We start from the raw sequence: 21259 nt of genomic DNA, 5'->3' as shown, positions 1-21259 counted from the left end.
AAATGAAGGTCAGTTCCCCTCAAACCCCTCCAGTAATCAAATTTTGGCATATCAGATATGTATGCCAAGTTTGTTCCCAATCCATCGGTGTTTGGGTTCACAGTCCTTTCTGGATGTAGATGAACTACAACTTCTCCAAATCAAGGTGAATTTTCCCCAAAGACCTCCAGTATGTTTTGCTGGTCCTAGGGGCTTTGTGTGCCAAGTTTGGTCCAATTCCATCTTTGGTGGAGTTCAGAGTGCTCATTGATTGCAGAAGAACTATAAATCCCTGTACCTACAACTCCAAAATATCCAGGCCAATTCCCCTCAAAACCCACCAATATTCAAATTTTGGGCCTATCTGGTATGCATGCCAAGTTTGATCCAGATCCATCATTGTTTGGACTCATAGTGCGCTCTGGATGTAAGTGAACTACAAATCCCTCTAAAGATCTTCAGTATTTTTTGTTGGACATGGGGGTTCTGGTGGAGTTCAGAGTGCTCTAAGATTGGAGGTGAACTTTACAAGTCCTATAAATCAAGGTGAATTCTCCGCAACCCGCTCTAGTATGTTCAGTTGCTGATCAATTCTCCCCATCCCGCTCTAGTATGTTCAGTTGCTGTGTGCCATAGAAAAGAATAGGAAAGGGTTAAGGGAGAGGCAGTGGGCGGGGTCATGAAAATTCCACACTAATGGTGAGAGTAAGGAACCCAGGGATGTCTCTGGTGCAGGAAAATCAGAAAATCTAGGATGAAATTGTCCCCATATGAAAGCCTTCACTCGGATGATGGGCAGTATGGTATTTGTGGAGGACGTTGGCAGGGCTCTTGGACATAACCTGCAGTGTCATTGGAGGGAGGGCCATTGGTGTCTCCTGCATAGTGGTATTTGTGGAAGTGGGAGCCTGTCTGTGTAAGTGGACACCCCAGACACATACACACATACAGATTTTCACTTTTATTATTCTTATAGATATGTTTTAAAAAGGGAAAGCAGTGGCTTAACATCTTAATATTGACATATAAGATCATTATAACCACATTGTTTTGCAATATTGCCATCCCACAAATAAGAATATGTCCATGCATTTTCTATTTCATGCTATCAAATCAGAGGAAGTATTCAGATTAACTTGTGAAAGAGAAAGAGGATAAGAATTAATCACTGACTTATCACTGAAGTTGAGCAACCTCCCTCTGCAAACTTTTATCTGCAAAACGAGTGTATGTAGTTCAGGGCCGGTTCATCATTGAAGCCGTTGAAGCTGCGGCTTGGGGTGCAGCCCTTGGGGGGCGCTCTCTAGGCAGCAGCAGTGGTGGTGGTGACCATTGGGTCGCTCGCCGCAGAACGAGGAAGTCCTCACTCTTCTCATGAGATTTCTGCAAGATTTCACGAAATCTTGCGAGAAAGCAAGGCCTTCCTGGAGGCCTTCGTAGTTCCATGGCTGGAGAGCGTGCCGCCACCAGTAAGTTGGGGGGGGGGGGGGGCGCAGCCCTAAGTTTGCTTACATAATGAAAAAACCTAGTTGCATCCAGTGTTCAGGTAAGATATATATTCCTTTATCTCTCTTAACAGGTAATACTTTTGTTTTGCCTGGATTAATCTTCTATGTAACGTTCCTCATCTAGTTTGTTATGCATCTCAGATGTTGGTTTTAATTTGCAATTATTTCAAGGCAGAAATCAGTCTTGAAGCTGCAAGGTGATTAAATGCTAATCAGGTGATTAATTGCAACATTCACACTTGCCTCCAGCAGACTAGAGTTCTTTCTCCCTCCCTGGACCTTCCACAGATATATAAACCGCACTAGCCTTGTTTCCAATATACCTCACAAACTCTGAGGATGCTTGTCACAGATGATGGTAAAACATCAGGAGAGAATGCTTCTGGAACATGGCTATACACCCCGAAAAACTCATAGCAATGCAGTGATTCCAGCCACGAAAGCCTTCGACAACACAATTATTTCCTTGATTATGAATGAAAAGGAAAGACAGAGGGAGGTTGACCAGTTATATTGACATGTTTGTATATGTGTATATCAGGCATTGGCAAACTTCGGTCCTCCAGGTGTTTTGGACTTCAATTCCCACAATTCCTAACAGCCTACTGGCTGGAGGGCTGAAGTTTGCCCATGCCTGGTGTATATTATGAAGAACAAGAAAAAATTGGGCAATTGACAGCAGCTGGCTCAAACATGCATTCCAAAGTATTGCCATCTTTAAAAAGTCTACTTAAAGTGATGGTCCATGAACAAGTGTCAATCCATGAACTACTGACCTTTGATCCATGGCATGTTTCTGGGCAACAAAGACAGTCGTAGTCATTAGGCACAAACATGATGCTAGTCTTTGGAACTTTGGAAAAAAACCATCCAGTCATCCACATCAAATGATTAGAAAGCACAATTTTAAACTTTCATTCCACACTCCACTGATTAAAAAGAACCTAACTGCAATACAAATCAGGTAAGAACTAAATGCAAACTGACTAAAGGCAAATGAGCACTTTAAAGGAGGCTTTATGAAATTAGCCCTAAATCAATAACTGGAAGAAGTGGGTGGCAAAATCCCCTGTGCCTGCCTTTCCTGTTATTTTATTTTTCACCCAAGCACTCTAGGCGTTGAAATACCTTTGAGTATAAAGTGCAGTTTTCTTTTGAGTTTTCATCTGTGGTAAGCATTATTCCCCACACAGGGGTATTTATAAAATGGAATTATTTCGCTCCATTTAGGTTCCATTTTATGAGTTTCTCAGAGATCTCATTGTTATGTAAGTACTTGCACCCCACCCCTGAGGAATAGCGTTAATTTGCCTCAGATGTTTTCTCCCTTTCCATATTGAACAGGTTCTTCTGGAAGGGAACAGACCTTGGTGTTCTTGAAGGAAAATGCCCAAATTTCCCTTGCCAACCAACAGATACACCTGAAAGGAGGTAGGGTTTTCTCAATATGAAATATTTTCTTGATGTTGAATTCTCTTTTCTTTTGTTGCCATGTGTTTCTCTACACATTTAACATGAACACACAATTTCTCATGTAAAGCTTTTGGTTTCCTTTTTTGCCATTCATCTTAATCAAAATAATGCTGACCCATGTGGCAGTAGAACTCCTTATAATTCAGTTCTCTCCTTTGTCTTGCTATTCAACTTGGCGTGTCTCTCACTATGTGAAACCTACTTGATGAGTTTACAGATATTCAATCATTGATCCTCCACTCTCTCAGCCTCATTGTTGGGCTCTTAAGATAGATAGGTGCATCTTGCTTACTTGAATGTGGGATGCTAGGACAGATTGAGAAAGACAATTTCCCCCCCCCCCCCCATTGGAATTCCTTTATCCGGCATTTCTACTGATTACAAACCACATGGAACCTGGCACATTTGCCTTAAAAATAAGCCAAATGGCATAGCTACTCTCAATAGAATGAGGTCCAAGTTAAACCTTATGGCAGTTGAAGATTGAGAACCTCCCAAACAAACTAACCCAAAATGACAACCATAACAAAGTGGCATAATTGACTAGACAGAGATTCATCTAAGACAAGAACTAAGAACTCGGAGACCTCTATATGTCTTTTTCCTCATTTTTAAGATGAGAAAATTTAAACATTGTCAAAAATTAATCAGGATAAAGAAACATGGATTTCCCTCTCACACAAAATCCAGGTAATAATTTACAGTAGAGAAGGTTATGGTAATGCTTTAAAACATAAGCTGTAAATCTATTGATATTCCTGATTGGTGTAAATCCATTTTTCAATCCAATGTACAAAAAAAAAAAGATGTATACAAGTGAGGACTGCATGTGATCATAAGAAATGCCCATGTCCATAATTTTATTGAACCTCTGTATCTGGAGAATAGAGATGCAAAACATTGGTTTTAGCTTTCTTCTTATTAATAAGTAATTCATACTTTGTATGACGTAGTGGATTAAAGCCTCGTGACTTGAAGGTTGGGTTGCTGATCTGAAAGCTGCCAGGTTCGAATCCCACCCGGGGAGAGTGCGGATGAGCTCCCTCTATCAACTCCAGCTCCATGCAGGGACATGAGAGAAGCCTCCCACAAGGATGATAAAAACCAAAACATCTCGGCATCCCCTGGGCAACGTCCTTGCAGACAGCCAATTCTCTCACACCAGAAGTGACTTGCAGTTTCTCAAGTCTCTCCTGACATGAAAAAAAAAATTGCACATACATCCTAATTTAATTTTGATTTAATTTTCCATTATACTGTATTTTGCTTTGAAGTTAAACAACTTATCTGTTCCAAAATGGTATTAGCTTAGTAAGTAAAGAAGTAAAACTTTATTTCTATCCCACCCTATCTCCCTGTGGGGACTCAAGGCGGCCCTCAACATAAAAGGCAAACATTCAATGCCATAAAATACAATAATAAACTAAACAATTGAAATAGACAGCACAGAATATTCGGCAAAAAATCATATAAAACAATAATGAGCAACCAAAATAATGGACAACCAAAAAATCACTACATAAGGAGGCCCTTCTCCTTTTCAACTGAGTGGCAGATCTGCGAGGAATGCAGTTTTTGTCCACCCACCTCTCTTCTCCAGCAGCAGGCCTGAATGGAGGAGGTTGATGAGGATGGATGAGTGAATGCATGTCAGTCAATATATGTGATGTTTCCCCTTTTGTCTGTTACCAAATTAGCTATTGTAAAATCAGTACTAGTCATGTGTGTCTACTTCCTTCTCTGAAAATGTCTGATGTACTCTGTCCCATTGAAAAAAAAAGGTGAAATAATGTTTTTAAGGTTCCGAAAGTATTCATGACACACTCAGAAAGCAAAAGTTGCACCGAGGACTTGAATGATAAAAATAAGTTTCTTCCCTTTTTTGAGGAAACTGCCTATTCAGTAAAAACTTTCCCTTTACCAGATTTTCTGAATCATAACATTTACAAAACAAATGGCTGGTATGTGCTTCAGAAGTCCTGGGATTTTATTAGGCACAAAAGTATGTCAAGGCATCATCAACCATGAAATAACAGATAAGACACAAAGTCTTGGGTTAAACATTTGTTTGATCTAAAAACCTCTTTAATGTAAGTTATGCATGAAAGTACAGAGGTGGGGAGCAACCTGACTGTCTATCTGCAACCACCTCCTGAACCTCCTTTCGGCAAAAACATCTGGTTCTAAAGCTTAATCCAATGTCAGATGACCTTTTTCTGGAAAGTCCTCCCTGCCAAGTTTCCCATCTGTGGTCAATCAAGTAAAATGTTGTGTATGAGAGAAAATGCTATCTCTAATGCCCAAAATGACTCATGAATTTGGAAAGAACATAAGGGCTATGTAGACTTATTTCACACTATGCTCAAAATATGGAGCTCCAATGTCTATTTCAAGATGTCCCAAGAAGGGGAATGTGCCACCCTTTCAGAATGTCTATTCTACCATTAAATAGCTCTTAGAGTTGAGAAGCTCTTCCAAATGTTGAGGTGGAATCTCTTTTCTTCTAATTTGAATCCACTGGCTCATGTTCTTTGGAATATATTACTATCATGTCACCTCTCATCTCTTTTGTGCCTTTCAGTTGTTTCCAACCCATGGCAGTTCTAAAGTGGAGTTGTCTTTGTCTTCTTCTGAGGCTGAGAGACTGTGAGTTGCCCAAGATCAATGAGAGGGCTTCCATGGCTGCATAACTGTATAGTTTAGATGAACCTGCAGTCTTCTGAACAATATCTTTTGAGGTATTCTGCACATTCAGAGCAACTTCATAATGTTTTTTTATAGATACAACCCCCAATCTGATGAGGTGCATTTTTGTATCTATATACGTAGATCATTCCTGTTTAAGGCTAATGGGAAGCATTAGGGTCCCGTTCACACTATGCATTTAGAGTATTATGATTTCACTTTAACTGGCATGACTCCATCTTATGAAATCCTGGAATTTGCAGATTAGTGAACAGTATTTAGAATTCTCAACCCAGTGCCTCCATGATCTACAATTTCAAGGAGTTTATAAGATGCAGTTAGGATAGTTAAAATCAAACCACAGTTATGTAATGTGAATTGGCACTAGGTAGTTCAATAACAAATATATAAATCAAAAATAACCTACTCTGCGTGTGGTTTAGTAGGTACATCATCCCCAGAGCAATCTTTCCAAATATTTTCTTTCTGACTAAATTTTGTTTGCAAATCAATTGCAAAACAGTATGTATTTTGTGTGTGTGGTCTTGTCCTCAACCAAGTGGATGGTTTTTCTGGGAGAAAGCCTGATCCTTCTTCCAATGACTACTAGCATCACTTCTGATCTTGCAAATAGTGTACTGCATAAGAGACACCATAGGCACATTCTCAAAAGCAAAGTAGAAGAGAAGAGTAATCCCAATAGTGAGAGAAGGCATAAGCAATATCAGATTGGCCAGAATCCTGTTGGTGTCATAGACCTGTGTAACATTGCTAGCATAGAGATTTGCACTGTTCTGTTATTAATATATGCAGTCAGTTCACTGCTGTATACTCAGACTTCAACAAGAGTAAACCATTTTGTTGTTTCAGGTTGTGTTGTGACTGCGCCTTCGGGGATTATGGTTGATGGTGATGGAATTTGAAGAGGAAGAAAAAACCCTCGTGATGAGGGTTCACTGGAGGAGTTGCGCAGGAAGCAACTTAGAGAGCCATATGGGGGATCTTCTGAGGAAGATTCAGATGGGGAGATGGATGCTGAGGAACAGGTGGTGGCTGAGGAAGTGGGCACTGAATGGGCACAGCCACCGGAGATGTCTGGGGATTTGGGGCCTATGGATACTACTGAACCTGGGGTTTCTGCAGGAGCTGATCCCACTTGGGATGTTTGAAGAAGGGAGGATGGTTCTTTAAGTGTTCATGGGGCTAAGTGTGGGCAGGATGATTGGGACTCCGACGAATTGCTAGGTACTCCAGATCCACGAGCTCTAGCTGTGTGGAGTTCAGACTCTGTGTAGATTTGGGACACCTGGTGTTTGGGTGTGAGTGTTTGGTCACCCAGGAGGAAGGGGAATAAAATAGGAATGTTTGGCCACTGCACTTTGCGTGTGGCAAGGTGTTGCTGAGGTGCCATTGGGATCTCTGTATTTCCGTGAAGACTGGACTTGGACTGTGATTCGGATGTAAGTTATCTGGGACTGCTCTGCAGCAGAGGGATGGAACTGTGTGGGTTTCCCTGGACTGCATTCTGATTACTAGGCTTGAGCAAATTTTTCGTTAGTTCGTTAAATTCGTTTAAAATTAGTTTCGTAATTACTTTTGAATTGATATTTGAACCATCTGCTCACTGCCTAACAAATATTACAAATTTGAATAATAAAAGTACCTTTTTTCGTTTGTTTCTGATGTCTTCGGATGTAGCTGTAGCCCCTCTGAGAGGAGAAGCCATGTTGGCATGCCTCTCAGCCAATCAGAGCGGAAGAGGGAGGGAGGGAGAGGCATGGCCATCGATCTGCTAGCATTTTAAAAATGCCATTGAGACCCCCCCCCCCCGCGGGGACCACCGGCTCAGTAGAAGCCTTCGGCATTGCTCTCTCTTCCCTTCTCTCTCTCCCCTCCCTGCTTCTCTCTCTCTCTCTCTCTGAGAGAGAGAGAGAGAGAAGCAGGGAGGGAGGGAAGAGAAGAGAGAAGAGACATGCCTGCCTGCGCTTGGCCTTCTCCTCGCCCTGCCTTGGAGCCGCGTGTTTGGTTTTGCTTCTTTCCAGACAGGCTTAAAGAGGAATACCAGAGCCAGGCAAGCCTTCCTAAACGGAATCCTTAGAGCCAGAGGATATCCCTTTAAGAGATATCTCCACTGAGGAGATCTCCCTGAAAGGATTATGGCACCAGCTCAATTGCAACAGATTCAGTGCCATGTAATCATGTGAGCTGTAGTTTTACAAAGTCCCTAGCCTTCCCTGCAGAAGAGAGCCAGTACCATGCCAAACTACAACTCCCAGTTTTCTGTCAAATTGTTTTGGATTTCAACTCCTACAATTCCTAACTCCAGACATGGGCAAAGTTTGCCCTTGCCTGGTATAGAAGCATTCTATTCTTCTTCTCCAGACATGCCAACAGTATTAAGTGATAAAATCTTGGGCATTTTTTCCTTTAATGCTAAAAGTTCATAGGTTGTTCAGCAACAGCCTACTGGCTGGGTTGCTATGAGTTTTCCAGGCTCTATGGCCATGTGCCAGAAGCATTCTCTCCTGACGTTTCACCCACATCTGTGGCAGACATACTCAGAGGTTTTGACGTCTGTGCGAAGCTAGGCAAGTGGGGTTTATATATCTGTGGAAGGTCCAGGGTGGGAGAAAGAACTCTTGTCTGTGGGAGGCAAGTGTGAATGTTGCAATTGGTCACCTTGATTAGCATTGAATAGCCTTGCAGCTTCAAAGCCTGGCTGCTTCCTACCTGGGGGAATCCTTTGTTGGGAGGTATTAGCTGGCCCTGATTGTTTCCTGTCTGGAATTCCCATTTTCTGGGTGTTGTTCTTTTACTGTCCTGATTTTAGCTTTTCTGTTGAAATTGTCCATGTGCTTCTTGTGGATTTCAGTGGCTTCTCTGTGTAGTCTGACACGGTGGCTTTTAGAGTGGTCCAGCATTTCTGTGTTCTCGAATACTGGCTGTTAGGAATTGTGGGAGTTGAAGTCCAAAACATCTGGAGGGCCAAGGTTTGCCCATGCCTGATTTAGATCCATCTCAAAAAAGGGTATATTTGCCAAGCCCTTTGAGTACGACCTTGGAAATATCTGGTGGCTATAGGCAAAATGTTCTCAAGTGTTGGGTTTTGGAAGCTGCACAAGATGGCTTTAAGGCCATTTCTGACCCTCAGACAAAACATATGCAGCCAACTTCAGTAAGCTGGAAATAATGTCTTGATCATGTATCCAGCTCAAAAGCAGATTGTGATGGGAAAGTTCTGGAAAGTGCAGTATAGAGCAGGCATGGGCAAACTTTAGTCCTCCAGATATTTAATAATAATAATAATAATAATAATAATAATAATAATAATAATTGTTATTAATCTATTTCTAACCTGCCCTCTCTCCACAAAAGGACTCAGGGCAGCTTCCAAATGCAAAGGCAAATATTCAATGCCTTATACAATAATAAAAACACAACACAATAAAATAGCAAATAAATCATAGCTAAAAATGCATATAAAATTGATTCTATAGGGAGGATAAATGATTGGATTTCAACTCCTACAGCTTAGCTTTCTCTGCCAATAATGGTACCATACCAAACTAAAGCTCCCAAGATTCTGTAGCAGTGAGCCATCTTGGATATTGTAAGGGATTTATTATTATTATTATTATTATTATTATTACTATTAGACCTTGCTCCCAGGAAGGTGCCTTCGCTGTGGCTCCCAACTTATCTATCTACCTTTCCACATATTCTCCACATTGTGTGTATGTGTATCCTGGGAGCAGAGTGAGTGCCCGCTGTTAGCTCCAGCTTCTGCCAACCTAGCAGCTTGAAAACATGCCAATGTGAGTAGATCAATAGGTACCACTCTGGCGGGAAGGTATTGGCACTCCATGTAGTCATGCCGGCCACATGACCTTTGAGGTGTCTACGGACAACACTGGCTCTTGGGATTAGAAATGGAGATGAGCACCAACCCCCAGAGTCAGACATGACTGAATTTAACGTCAAGGGATACCTTTACCTTTACCTATACACACACACACACACACACACACACACACACACGCACGCACACACACACACATATATGCAGGGACTATATATATATATATATATATATATATATATATATATATATACAGTATATAATACACACACACCAATTTAACAAAGTTTCAGCACAAAAACAAAGTTTCTGAAGTAGAACAATGACTTTCACAGTAAAGACAACCCAATTTAACAGGAAATAAGACTTTCAAACCAGGAACAGATTTCTGCAATTATTAAAAAAATGTTTATTATAAAAGCTATGAAAATTCGCCAAAAATCAGAGGATAAGGGAAACGTTCCAAATTTTGGTGAGCTATCAGTGTTAAATGTGTTCTACCACTGTACCAAGTTTGAAGAAGATCACTCAAAAAATGAGGGCGGGAGAGTCCTGTAAAATCTCCCCTTGTGCTGTTTTTTTTGCTACTGCGCATGCGCGTCCGCCATTAACGAATTACTTTTGAAACTAACGAATTTTCGTTAAATTTCGAAAAATTTTGAGGGCAAAATTAGGAAATGACATCAGAAACGAAACGCTGGTGCCCCCTACTTTTGAAACGAGTTTAGAATCAATTTTTCCATGGATCGCTCAAGCCTACTGATTACTATTCCTAGCTGCTGATACCATCTGGCTTGGCTCTCGCTGTGTCTTATCGTGGACCTGGTTTGGATGACTTCACCCTCTTCGGACATTGGATTGAATTTGACCTGGCTTCTGTCTACGCCCTCTGACTGACGACTACTCCCGGCTTCTGACTACTGGTTTGCCTTTCGGAATTTGCTGCTGCCTCCTGACCTGACCTTGGATTCTTCTGACAACGGCTATTCATCATCCCTTTGAAGCTCTCGGCTTTATCTGCACCGTGGAAGCAGTTTTACTGCTTTTCTAGTTTGTTTTCTAGCCAGTTTGCTGTTTTTCTTTTGGGAACTGTCTCTTTAAATCCGCAGAGCCGGCTGTCTGTTTTCAGAAACGGTTTGAAGCCAAGAGAGGCTTTTGCATTTTCAGTTATACTCTGCAGTTTCTGGAAGGTTTCTAGCCTTCGTTTATTTTGCATATTTTCTAGCAGTCAACTCTTTGTTCTCCAAAGCTGAATTGAAGCGTCGTTTAGTTTTTTATTGAATGCCAGCATGGGAAAATAGTGTGGCTTGTTTTTGAGTTATTATTGTCCAAACTACTCTTGAAACACTGATAAGTGAAGTGTTTCAAGGATATTTTCTGTGTTTATGTTATTTTTGGCTTATCTTCGGAATAAACTCTGTTTTGTTTGTTAACTGGCGTCTGACTCTTGACAGGTTGTTTCTTATCCATGGGAAATCTAAGGTAGTTATCACCGTATTGCGTGGGAGTGAATGACTTGGTCAAAGTCAGTGAAGGAAAATTCTGTATACCAACTGGTAGCGGCATACTCCCAATTGAATGGGAATTTTCAAAACTGATAAAATATTTTCTGTAACCATAGAAAAAATGTGAGGATATCTGATATTTTCTGAGGAAGTGGATGCTTCCCATCAGCCTAGAACTGAGAGAATTCTGCCTCTCAGTATATGGAAGACCCAGTATTAGCAGAACCCATGTCTGATTTCATAGGCATTTCTGTCCACAACCACCTGTCCATCACTATATTGGATCTGACTCCATCCCCCAAGTTACTATTATGACCTCCCCTTTAATTGTTATTTCGGGACTCTAGTTGTTCCTGTTCTGTCCCTCAGGGGTTTGATTTGCATTGTCCCATAGTTGTAGGAAATAACACCTTTTTTTGCATTTCTTCCAGGGTTGCTACAGGCTCAGCAGCACCCTGATAGTTAATTATTAACAGAGGTTTGTAACCAGCCTGCAAGCCTTTGCTGCTTTGGGCTTGCAAAAGTATCCTTTTGTTCCTGAGACCGCCCCTTTTTCCTGGGGATGAAATCTCCATTTTGAGAAGCCTTTTTTTTGCCTTTTTACTGAAGAGAAAAGATCTCAGATGTGCTTGTGTGGTCAAGCCAGGCCAGCTCAGACAAGCCATCGTAAGTACTAACCTCTTGCCTTTAAAACTGGTTCTGAGTTTAGATAAAGACCTGCTCTTTCTAAAATAGTAACTCAGCACTGGGGCAGAAAGTATCCCAGGATTTTTCTGCCATTGGAAGAAGCTCTAACCACTTCCTCTCCAAACTAATTTTGAGTTTAGATAGGGAAAGACCAGCTTTTTCTGAAATAGCAACTCAGGGTTAGGGTAAAGAGCATCCCAGGATCTCTTTACCTTTGGAGGAAGTTAACCCAGCAGCTAAAATGGAAAACAAAAAGGAACATCTGCATGATTTCATAAGTTGACTGTTTGTATTTGTAACCTCAACAACTTGTGCCAAGCCTGTTAAGAACTTTCAGAAAATAAAATAAAAAATTGATGTTTGATTTGGAGTGGCCTTAGTTGCTGGGACTCCTGAGTTTCAAAGTAAGGCCCCTGCAGTTCACCCGGCAAAGAAAGGAGCACATCTTAATTTACCACAGGTGTCCGGGTGTGACGGCACAGTTCCTTTTTGAAAGTACACCATACAGCCTTGAAGTCTTCCCACTCTTACTATACAGTGATGTAAGTCAACAACTTTGCTCAAATTTCCTGACAGTGAACATTAAAATGAAAAAGAAGAAGGAAATTGCACACACTTCCCAGCATAGGGAAATGCCCTTTCACCACTGTTGAAGTGAAATAGGTCTATTCCAACCTCCTGTAGAAAGAGAAAGCACATTTCAGATTTGGAGGAAAGATTATGATTGAGTTCCAATTATTCTAGAAGAAGAACATCTCAAGACTGATTAGACAACCATCTCAGACAGGAAAAAGGTAGGACATTTTAATAATGAGATATTTTTCTGCTTTGGACCACATTTTTCTCTTCTATCATGCTCACATCATCTTTCTTCTGAAGCATTTGGCTGAACCTCTTAGATCTCATTCTGTTCTCACCAAAACTGAAGCAGATTTAATGATGTGGTTCATTTTCAACCACCAGGTTCTCTTCCATTAGTCCTATTACATTCCTTGTCCTTTATTATTTAAAGAACATTTTCCCAGTGGCAAGTGTCTAATATCTGTTTGGTTAATTTTAAGCAGTAAAATCTACAGAAATGTGAAGACTGGTTAGATTACATAGATCATCCCCTTAAAGATTATTCCCTGTTTGTGTAACTCAGAACTCCTCCAGACTGGTGAAAAGATGTAAGAGGTCTTTTAATATAACTCTTTGGCACTTCCCCACCTACTTTTTAAACAAACGATCAGAGGAAATTATGGGATTTTTTATGCATGTTTAATGAGTCTCCAGATAAACTATAGTGGGGAGAAGAGTCTCTTTCTTGGACAGTGTAAGACACGAAACCTCAGTAGAAACGTCAACCCTCTCTCTTACTGTAGCAGATATCTTCAGAGATGGGACATGGCCACAATGGAGAAATAACAGTAATAATAATAATAACAACAACAATGACAATGACAACAATAATAATAACAAGAATAAGAAGAATACATTTATTACCCACCTTTGCTGCAGCTCAAAACATGATGTTGAGATAAGGACAGAGTGGTCTCAGCACTCTAGTCTGAGTTGGATTTGGTGCTACATAGCTCCTCTGGCCTAGTGTCATCCCTCTTGGCCCGCTCAGCACACCTTCAAAGTGAGAGATAAAGATTATCTCCGTTTAATAATTACCCTGGTACCTGTCACGACCCAGGCAGCAGAGCACCAATAACCATACACAGAGGCCAGAATCTATCTAATATCTTTATTAAGGAAATATGTAAAGTTAATAAAAGCAAGCGTATGAATTAGTCCAGGAGTAGACCTTTCAGGAAAGGTCAAAATTAGTCCAAAGAAGCAATGTCCAATATGAAATATTAAGGTCCAAAGTTGTAATCCAATAACCGAAACACTCACTTGCCAAGCAAGTGAGGGGAGATGACAAGGTCCTTAGTCCATGAACTTGAGCAAGGCTAGAAAATAACTTGATTCTTGAAACACAAGGCTTGATTCGAGGCAGCAAGGAAACGAGGAGCAAGAATAGGATCCGTGGAATTACTTGGCGAGGTCCGGAAAACAAGGCAAGATCCGGAGAGTAAAACAAGGCTGGAAACGAAGGCTTGAAATCGGGAACAAGGCTTGAAACAGGAACGAGGCTTGGAAACGGAGTAGCTGTCCACACACGCTACTCCGGTAGCTGACGAATTGACTCCGCAAGATCCCTTTGTGGGTAAAACACCTAAATAGGGTCTCGTTTTCCCGCCAAAGAGCAGTTCTCTGGAGAACCAGAAACGAAAGCTATTCTCTGAGTCCAGATGTGTGACTCCTTAAAGTTTCTCATGGAAAGCAGACTTAATCAGCTGAATGCTTAGCAGCTATCCTAGCACTCCTGCGAGAGGCCGCTTGAACTCCCCTCTGTTGTTTACAAAACTCATGGCGAGAAAACGTAGGAGATTTAGGCTCAGGGCTTGTTTGACAGACTTCTGGAAGACAAATCTCTTGCAGGTGCAAGGTTTCCAAATCTGGCTGGGAAAGTTCCAATTCTGACTGAAACGGTGAGAAACCCCAGTTTTCCTCCTCATCTAGCACAACAGTGCCAGGAACGGGACTACATGGCCCATGACTCATCACAGTACCTGTTAGAACTGCAACAGTCCCCAATATTTAAAGAGTGAAATATATCCTTGAGAAAGCAGCACTGATGGACATGAATAGTGTTTTTGTGAACCAAAGTGTTTTTGTGTGTTCTTGACTTATCCTAACCTCTCTCTGATGTAAATTGACATTTTTAGGGATCTTTCTACTCTCCTCCTCCCCTTTGTTATGTCTCTTGTGCAAAAGTGAAACCAGCTTAGCCCTATCTTTTCAAGTTCCTGTTTAGATTAACTTAATTTATCAGAGTTTTAATAGTCCCTGCAATTTAATAGTCCCACTTCTGGTTCGGTGATGATGATGTTTATTTTTTGGTTGTCATGTGTTTTAATTTTGTATTTTATTTTAATTTTTGTATTTTGAATTCCTTGTTTTCTGGGCTTGGTCCCCATGTAAGTCACACCAAGTCCCTTCGGGGAGATGGAAGTGGGTTATAAGAATAAAGTTATTATTGTTGTTATTATTATTCCATCTCTAATGCAGTCCTTTCATTATTTTGTTTTCTATAGCTTTTCTATAGTCTCCTTACTCAGAACATTTAGCTGTGGTATGCACTCCAGACACATATATACTGCTGAATGTATAAAGTTTGACACCACTTTAGCTGCCATGGTACAATGCTATGGAATCATAGGAGTTGCTGCCTTTAGCCTTCTCTGTGAGTGTCCCATCAAATTGCAAATTCTAGTATTTCATAGTATTGAGCCATAGCAGTTAAGGTGGAGTCCAACTATATTGATTCCACAGTATAGATGTGCCCTGAGATCTTCAGGAGAAGCCCTTCTCTTGGTCTCACCTCCATCTCAAGCTTTTCCTTCTCGGTGGCTGCCTCTCGACTCTGGAACTCCCTTATTCACAGAGATTCCATTACTTTTAAGGAGGGAACAGTGACATACTAGAAGAAATAAAATCTCAAATATAATTAAAATTCACTGAAAGACATTTTCTTATTCATACAACTTGTTTAGAGCAGAATGATAGTCCATATAAAGTTTTCATAGGTTTGTTGACTTGTGTTATTGTCATATTCTACTGTATCTTGTAGCTAGTCACTTACACCTAAAAATAAGAAAGAAATGTCACTGCAGACCATTTTAAAGATGCATTTCCTAAAGACAGATATCCTTCCTGAGGGGAACTCAGTAGTCATTTTGGAATCAATTGGAAGAGAAGGACAAATAAGGAAATCAAGAAGTGATTTTACTCCCTGAAGTTTCATGGTGTGTGCAACTTGTTATGCCATCAAAAGTCCTGTTTTCACTGCCTTTGCTGGTTGAAATTTGATTATTAATTCTTTGTGGTCAACGAATTAATAACCAGTGCACAGCAGGTTAAACCGCTGAGCTGCTGAACTTTCTGACTGAAAGATCGGAGTTTCAAATCTGGGAACGGGGAGAGCTCCCACTGTTAGCTTCAGCTTCTGCCAACCAAGCAGTTTGAAAACATGCATATGTGAGTAGATCAATAGATACCGCTTTAGTGGGAAAGTAAAAGTGCGCTATGCAGTTATGCCAGTGGCCACATGACCTTAGAGGTGTCTATGGACAATGCTGGCTCTTTGGCTTAGAAATGGAGATGAGCACCAACCCCCAGAGTCGGACATGACTAGACTTAATGTCAAAGGAAAACCTTTCCCTTTACCTTAGAGGGGAAATAATCTTGTGGGGAAGGTTTGAGCTTTTGCTAGTTGAGCATAGTGGTTCATTTAGAAGCAAGGCTGTGTGTGAGCAGGCATATTTTTAAATACAAAAGATAACTGCTTTAGGTGACGCAGCTGTGCAATTCACATAATTTTCTGTTTGAAACACCATTTCACCTTATGTGAATGATGCCAAAAATTGTTTTTTCAAACTCACTCAATACATGATGCAAGAAATCGTAAGGTTGCTGTGAGTTTTCCAGGCTGTATGGCCATGTTCCAGAAGCTTTCTCTCTTGACGTTTCACCCACATCTATGGTAGACATCTTCAGAGGTTGTGAGATCTGTTGGGAACTAGACAAGTGGGGTTTATATATTTGTGGAATAATGTCCAGGGTGGGAGAAAGAACTTTTGTCTGTTTGAGGCAAGTGAATGTTGCAATTGGCTGCTATAGCAATTGCAGTTGGCCACTTAACAGTAAGGTTACTCTTAAAGCTACATCTTTTGGGTTTATCTCCATAGTAAAGACTAATTTGATCTATCTTTTCTTCCAACAGAACTTTCTGCCCTAATGAGACATAAAAGGAAGGATTGCCTGTAAAGACCAATTTGAGTCAGACAAACTCATCTCTTTTTTATTCTGGAAACAAAAATTGAACAATGAATGAAACTCAGCATTCAAATACAAGTACCTCATGCTACGATAAAGGGCTGGATAATGAAGTACTTGTTTTTGCCATCTTCACTATGCTTTTTTGTGTTTTGGGGATGTTGGGGAATGGAATTGTCATCCAAGTACTTGGCTTCTGCAAAAGGAATACCTTTGCCATTTACATCCTCAATTTGTCCTTTGCAGACTTTGGCTTGCTCACAATTGAACTGATTATAGAAATACATTGGCTTGTGACACACTTGTACTGTGACTTTCCCTATGAATTGTTCCAAACCATCTTCCTACTGATGTACAGCGCTGGTCAGTTTCTACTGACTGTCATCAGTATTGACAGATGCATCTCTGTCCTCTTCCCAGTTTGGTACCGATGTCACCGGCCAGGGCACTGGTTCACCACCGTGTCTTCCCTCATATGGCTCATCTCTTTTACTCTCAGTGCCATTCACCTCACTCTCCTTCTTAGGAAAGTCTTTGGCAACTCTCCCGTGATGCTCCAATTTATGGTAAATGCTGTGCTTTGCCTCCCACTCATGACTATCTCCAGCCTGATCCTGTTCATCAAAGTCTACTTCATATCAAAACATCAAAGGCGGGGAAAACTTTTACTCGCAATCCTGCTTACTCTTATGTTCTTCCTGATCCTGGCTTTTCCACTGAATGTCTTCTACTTTAGCAATTATGTTGGCCAAGGAGTACACCCCAACCTTGTGCATTACGGCTACTTGTGCACATGCATAAACAGCACCATTAATCCACTGATCTATTTCATGGTTGGGAGACAAAAGATGGGCAAAATTAAGAAGACCATGAAGGAAATACTCCAGAAGGTTTTCAAGGAGGAGGAAGAGATTTCAGAAGAAATGGAGACCTCTGAATGTAAAATATGATTGTTCAAAAAGGTGAATGTTTGACCTTCATGCAGGTGGTAGTACATTACAATGCACATGGCAGCTTCTGAATGGGCACAGGCTTTGAACATTGCAAATGAACAATTGGTTGTCAGCTAAAACATTAATCATTGATCCATATACATTGGTATTCAGCTTGGGACTGCATATTGTAAACCCACTGGTTGAACATAGTGTGTGGCTTAACTTCCTGTATCAAGAAGCATCTCATATCTTTAAAAAGCCATGTAGTTACTGTTGTGTCTATGAAATGTTTTAGATGACATATCCCATCATCCCAAGTCTAGCAGCCCTAGTAAGTCTTGTGAGCTTTAGATATCCGCTCTCAGCAGTTAAGTGCCAGGAGATTATGATTCATCAACAGTATCTTGCCCAAACATGTGTAGATGTTTCCTGAGCTTGAAAAGAGAAAGAGATATGCATGACAATATCATGTTTTTATAAAATATGCAGAAAGAATAACATTTCACTACCCAGCAAATACATTTTCTGTCCAGACAGATTTTCAGCATCTAATGTATTTGAAGCTGATCTGGGTGTTTTATTTGGTGGGCGCACTTCTATTGCCTTTTTATTTGTGTATAATTACTTTTTCATATTTATCTCTTGTGTTTTTAATGCATGGTTTGCTATTTTAACGGTAATGCTGTAATGAGCTTTTTATTATATATACTCATATCTTGTGTATATTTGTATATTTTCACTGTTTACTGTCTTGAGCACTAATATGTGTAGATATGATAAATTAAATATGCCTTCAAATTAATCTCTGTAAACACAGTTAATAAAGCAACAGGAGAAGATTGATGTGAACAGTTTGCTTAAGAAAACTGATTTATCAAGCTTCCCTCCAGATTTTATTCAAAAAAAGTCATCAAACTGAAGAATTCAATTTAACCACCTGTATGTCCATGGCTCCATTTGTTTACAGCCCTCATTGGGATTTTAAAACATGCACATGTGCTGGAGTAGTCCACACCAGGGTATACAAATGAAATCACATGTTCTCCTTGATTGCAGGGATTTTTCAGCCAAAATCGGGTTTTAAGTGCACCTTTTTAACATGTGTTTTTCAGCTGTTAATCTGAATTAGCACACATTTTTTGTGAAACGTTATTTAGCTATCCCTTTTATTCCACTTTCTTCTACATTTTAGGGCATGTGTAGAAGGATCCATAGAAAACCCCCTTCTGAATAAATATTGCCATGAAAACCCCAAGACAGGATTATCATAAGTTGTAGTTGTCCTGATAGCTTTAACAACAAATTGTTATAGCTGTATGCAGTACTTATCGACTGCCCTTCCCTCTCCTTCCATTGGATTGAAGTGTCTTCCTTCAGTGGTAGATGTTTTCAGTAAAATAACTATCTTGATAACAAATGGGCAACATGTTCCCTTTGTGATAAGCCGTTAACAAGCCAGTTAAACACAGCTGAAGATGGGGTGGGATCCTATCATCTTGCAGAAATTTTCATGGCACATCTAAATTTTACTCAACCACATTGCCATTTCTGCAAAACTTCCTTTTACCTATTTATTCCGTCACAGAAATGCTATATAGTTTGTAGTTTCCCAGTCACTATCTCTGAAGATTGCTGATCCGTAACTCCTCACAAGGTAGGCTTTATCTTAGGAACGACTTGCATGCTGGTGGAGGTGGTATATCATAGTGGGAGGAGTGCATATCTTTTTGCATGCAGATAGTTAGCAGTGGATTTATTTCCTTAAGAATGTATAAATTAGTAGACAAGAAAGACTCTGTATAAACTTTTGAAACGTCATTCATATAATAATACGAAACGGGATGCTAAAATAATTATGGATATGATTCATTAAGTCTCAACACTGGGTTTTTTGACCAGACAAAGGTTGCAGCAGAGTTGTGCATGTTAGCACCACATACATTCAAAAAGATGTAAACATAGAGTCTTTGTACTTTGTACGCACCACATTATGGGAAAAGATCCTCAGTGATTCAGTATGCCCAGAAAGGTTTTGATAAAAAGCATAGAAAGTACTATAATTCAAAGACATAGCTATAAAATCATGGGGAGAACCTTAAACTGGGGTGAACCCTGTGGCTATGTCGAAGAGTTAACCAACAGGTACAACTGGTCAGAAGTAACCTCTAGTATAAGTGTTTAACGTACAGTGGGCGGTACTTGTTCAAAAGCCTGTGTGAAGAGCCAGGTTTTCAGTTTCTTCCTGAACACTTCCAAGGTGGCAGCTTGCCTGGGGAGCATTTTCCAGAGCCGTATAGACACATGTATAAGTTGACCTTCTAGATATATGCCAAGGGCAGATTTGGGGATCACAATTATGGATTTTGTAATGACCTATGGATAAATTGAAGGTCATTCTGCAGAGAGGGGAAAGCACCCATCCCTCATCAGGGGACCGGCCACCCCTGGCTGCCAGCCCCCATTTCTCCACCAAGGTGTTAAATAAGACCAGAAGTGATGCCCCAGCAGAGAGAATAGAAAAGGTCTGTGTTTCTTTAAGGTTCTCCCAGGACTGAATAAACTTTTGCCTTCGCCTTCCTACACAGAGAAGGGGATGGTATATATGGATAGACGGACAGATAGATAGATAGATAGATAGATAGATAGATAGAGTACTCACATTGATTGTGTGTAATTCAACCCAACTCCACTGGCTGCCGGTCTGCTTCCAGGCTAAATACAAAGTGCTGGTTATCATCTATAAAGCCCTTAATGGTTCGGGCCCAGATTATTTGAGAACCCATATCCCCTCCGGCCATTGCGATCATCAGAAGGGGCTCTCTTCTTGGTCCCACCCCGTCCCATGTGCAGCTGGTGTACACGAGAGAGAAGGTCTTCTCCGTGGTCGCTCCGTCTCTCTGGAACGTCCTCACCATTAAAACAGCCCCCTCTCCCCTCCTTCAAAAAATACCTAAGAACTCATCTATGCTCCATAGCTTATGGAGAGATTGATGAGTAATGAAATCCTCCACTTTGCCGATCAATGTCCTGTCAAGGGATAACACACTGTAGAGCTACTTTTACATTTATATTTCTAAATTATATGCTTAAATTGTACTTATGGCTATTAGTGTCCTCCTCATATAGTCTATTTTATACATGCTTTTAAACTGTGATTTGTTATTTTATTGTGCTGTGTTTTTATGATTGCATATGGCATTGAATATCTGCCTTTGTTTTTATTGCATATGGCATTGAATGTTTGCTTTTGTACTTGGAAGTACTGGGGAGATAGGGTGGGTTAGAAATAATATTTTATTATATTATTTATTATAGTATATTTTGTGGATTGGGCTCAGCACTGTATTTTGATCCACTAAGGCCCTTTCTACGCTGCCATATAATCCAGTTCAAAGCAGATAATCTGGAATGTATATGGCAGTGTAGAATGGGTCTTAATTTCAGATTCAGGAGCAGAACAGATATGGAAGACACTAGCTGCACTCCCTTTTCCAATGGACATCAAATGAACCTTTTGTGAGCCGTTTGACCTCCATGAACGTGAGTGAAGAATCAGGTTAGCATCAAATTAATGAACAGGAAAGACATGAAGTAGAATAATGAGAGGGGGGAAAAGAAAAACAAACCAGGACAAAAGGAACTAACCAGCAGGAGAAAAGAGGAATAAAGTCACATCCAGCATATTTGCATTTACAGTAGAGTCTCACTTATCCAACATAAATGGGCCGGCAGAATGTTGGATAAGCAAATATGTTGGAT

At 40.5% G+C, this 21259-nt stretch overlaps 1 protein-coding gene across 2 annotated transcripts; it reads left to right on the top strand.

Annotated features, from left to right (window-relative positions):
- Positions 1-12342: 12342 nt before the first annotated feature.
- Positions 12343-18349, top strand: LOC103278483 (mas-related G-protein coupled receptor member H). Of its 2 annotated transcripts, none has more exons than XM_008108330.3 (2): positions 12343-12490; positions 16513-18349. In XM_008108330.3, exon 2 carries the CDS (start codon positions 16616-16618, stop codon positions 17513-17515), a length of 900 nt encoding a protein of 299 aa, XP_008106537.1. In that variant the 5' UTR covers positions 12343-12490; positions 16513-16615; the 3' UTR covers positions 17516-18349. The 2 variants fall into 2 exon arrangements, with proteins under 2 accessions (XP_008106537.1, XP_008106538.1); XM_008108331.2 differs by lacking the exon at positions 12343-12490 and adding an exon at positions 13239-13320.
- The last annotated feature ends 2910 nt before the right edge of the window (positions 18350-21259 follow it).

Source organism: Anolis carolinensis, chromosome 4, assembly GCF_035594765.1.
Source record: "Anolis carolinensis isolate JA03-04 chromosome 4, rAnoCar3.1.pri, whole genome shotgun sequence".
Lineage (NCBI taxonomy): Eukaryota > Metazoa > Chordata > Lepidosauria > Squamata > Dactyloidae > Anolis > Anolis carolinensis.
Note: the sequence above shows the minus strand (reverse complement) of the source record. Positions and strands in the feature narration are given on the sequence as shown.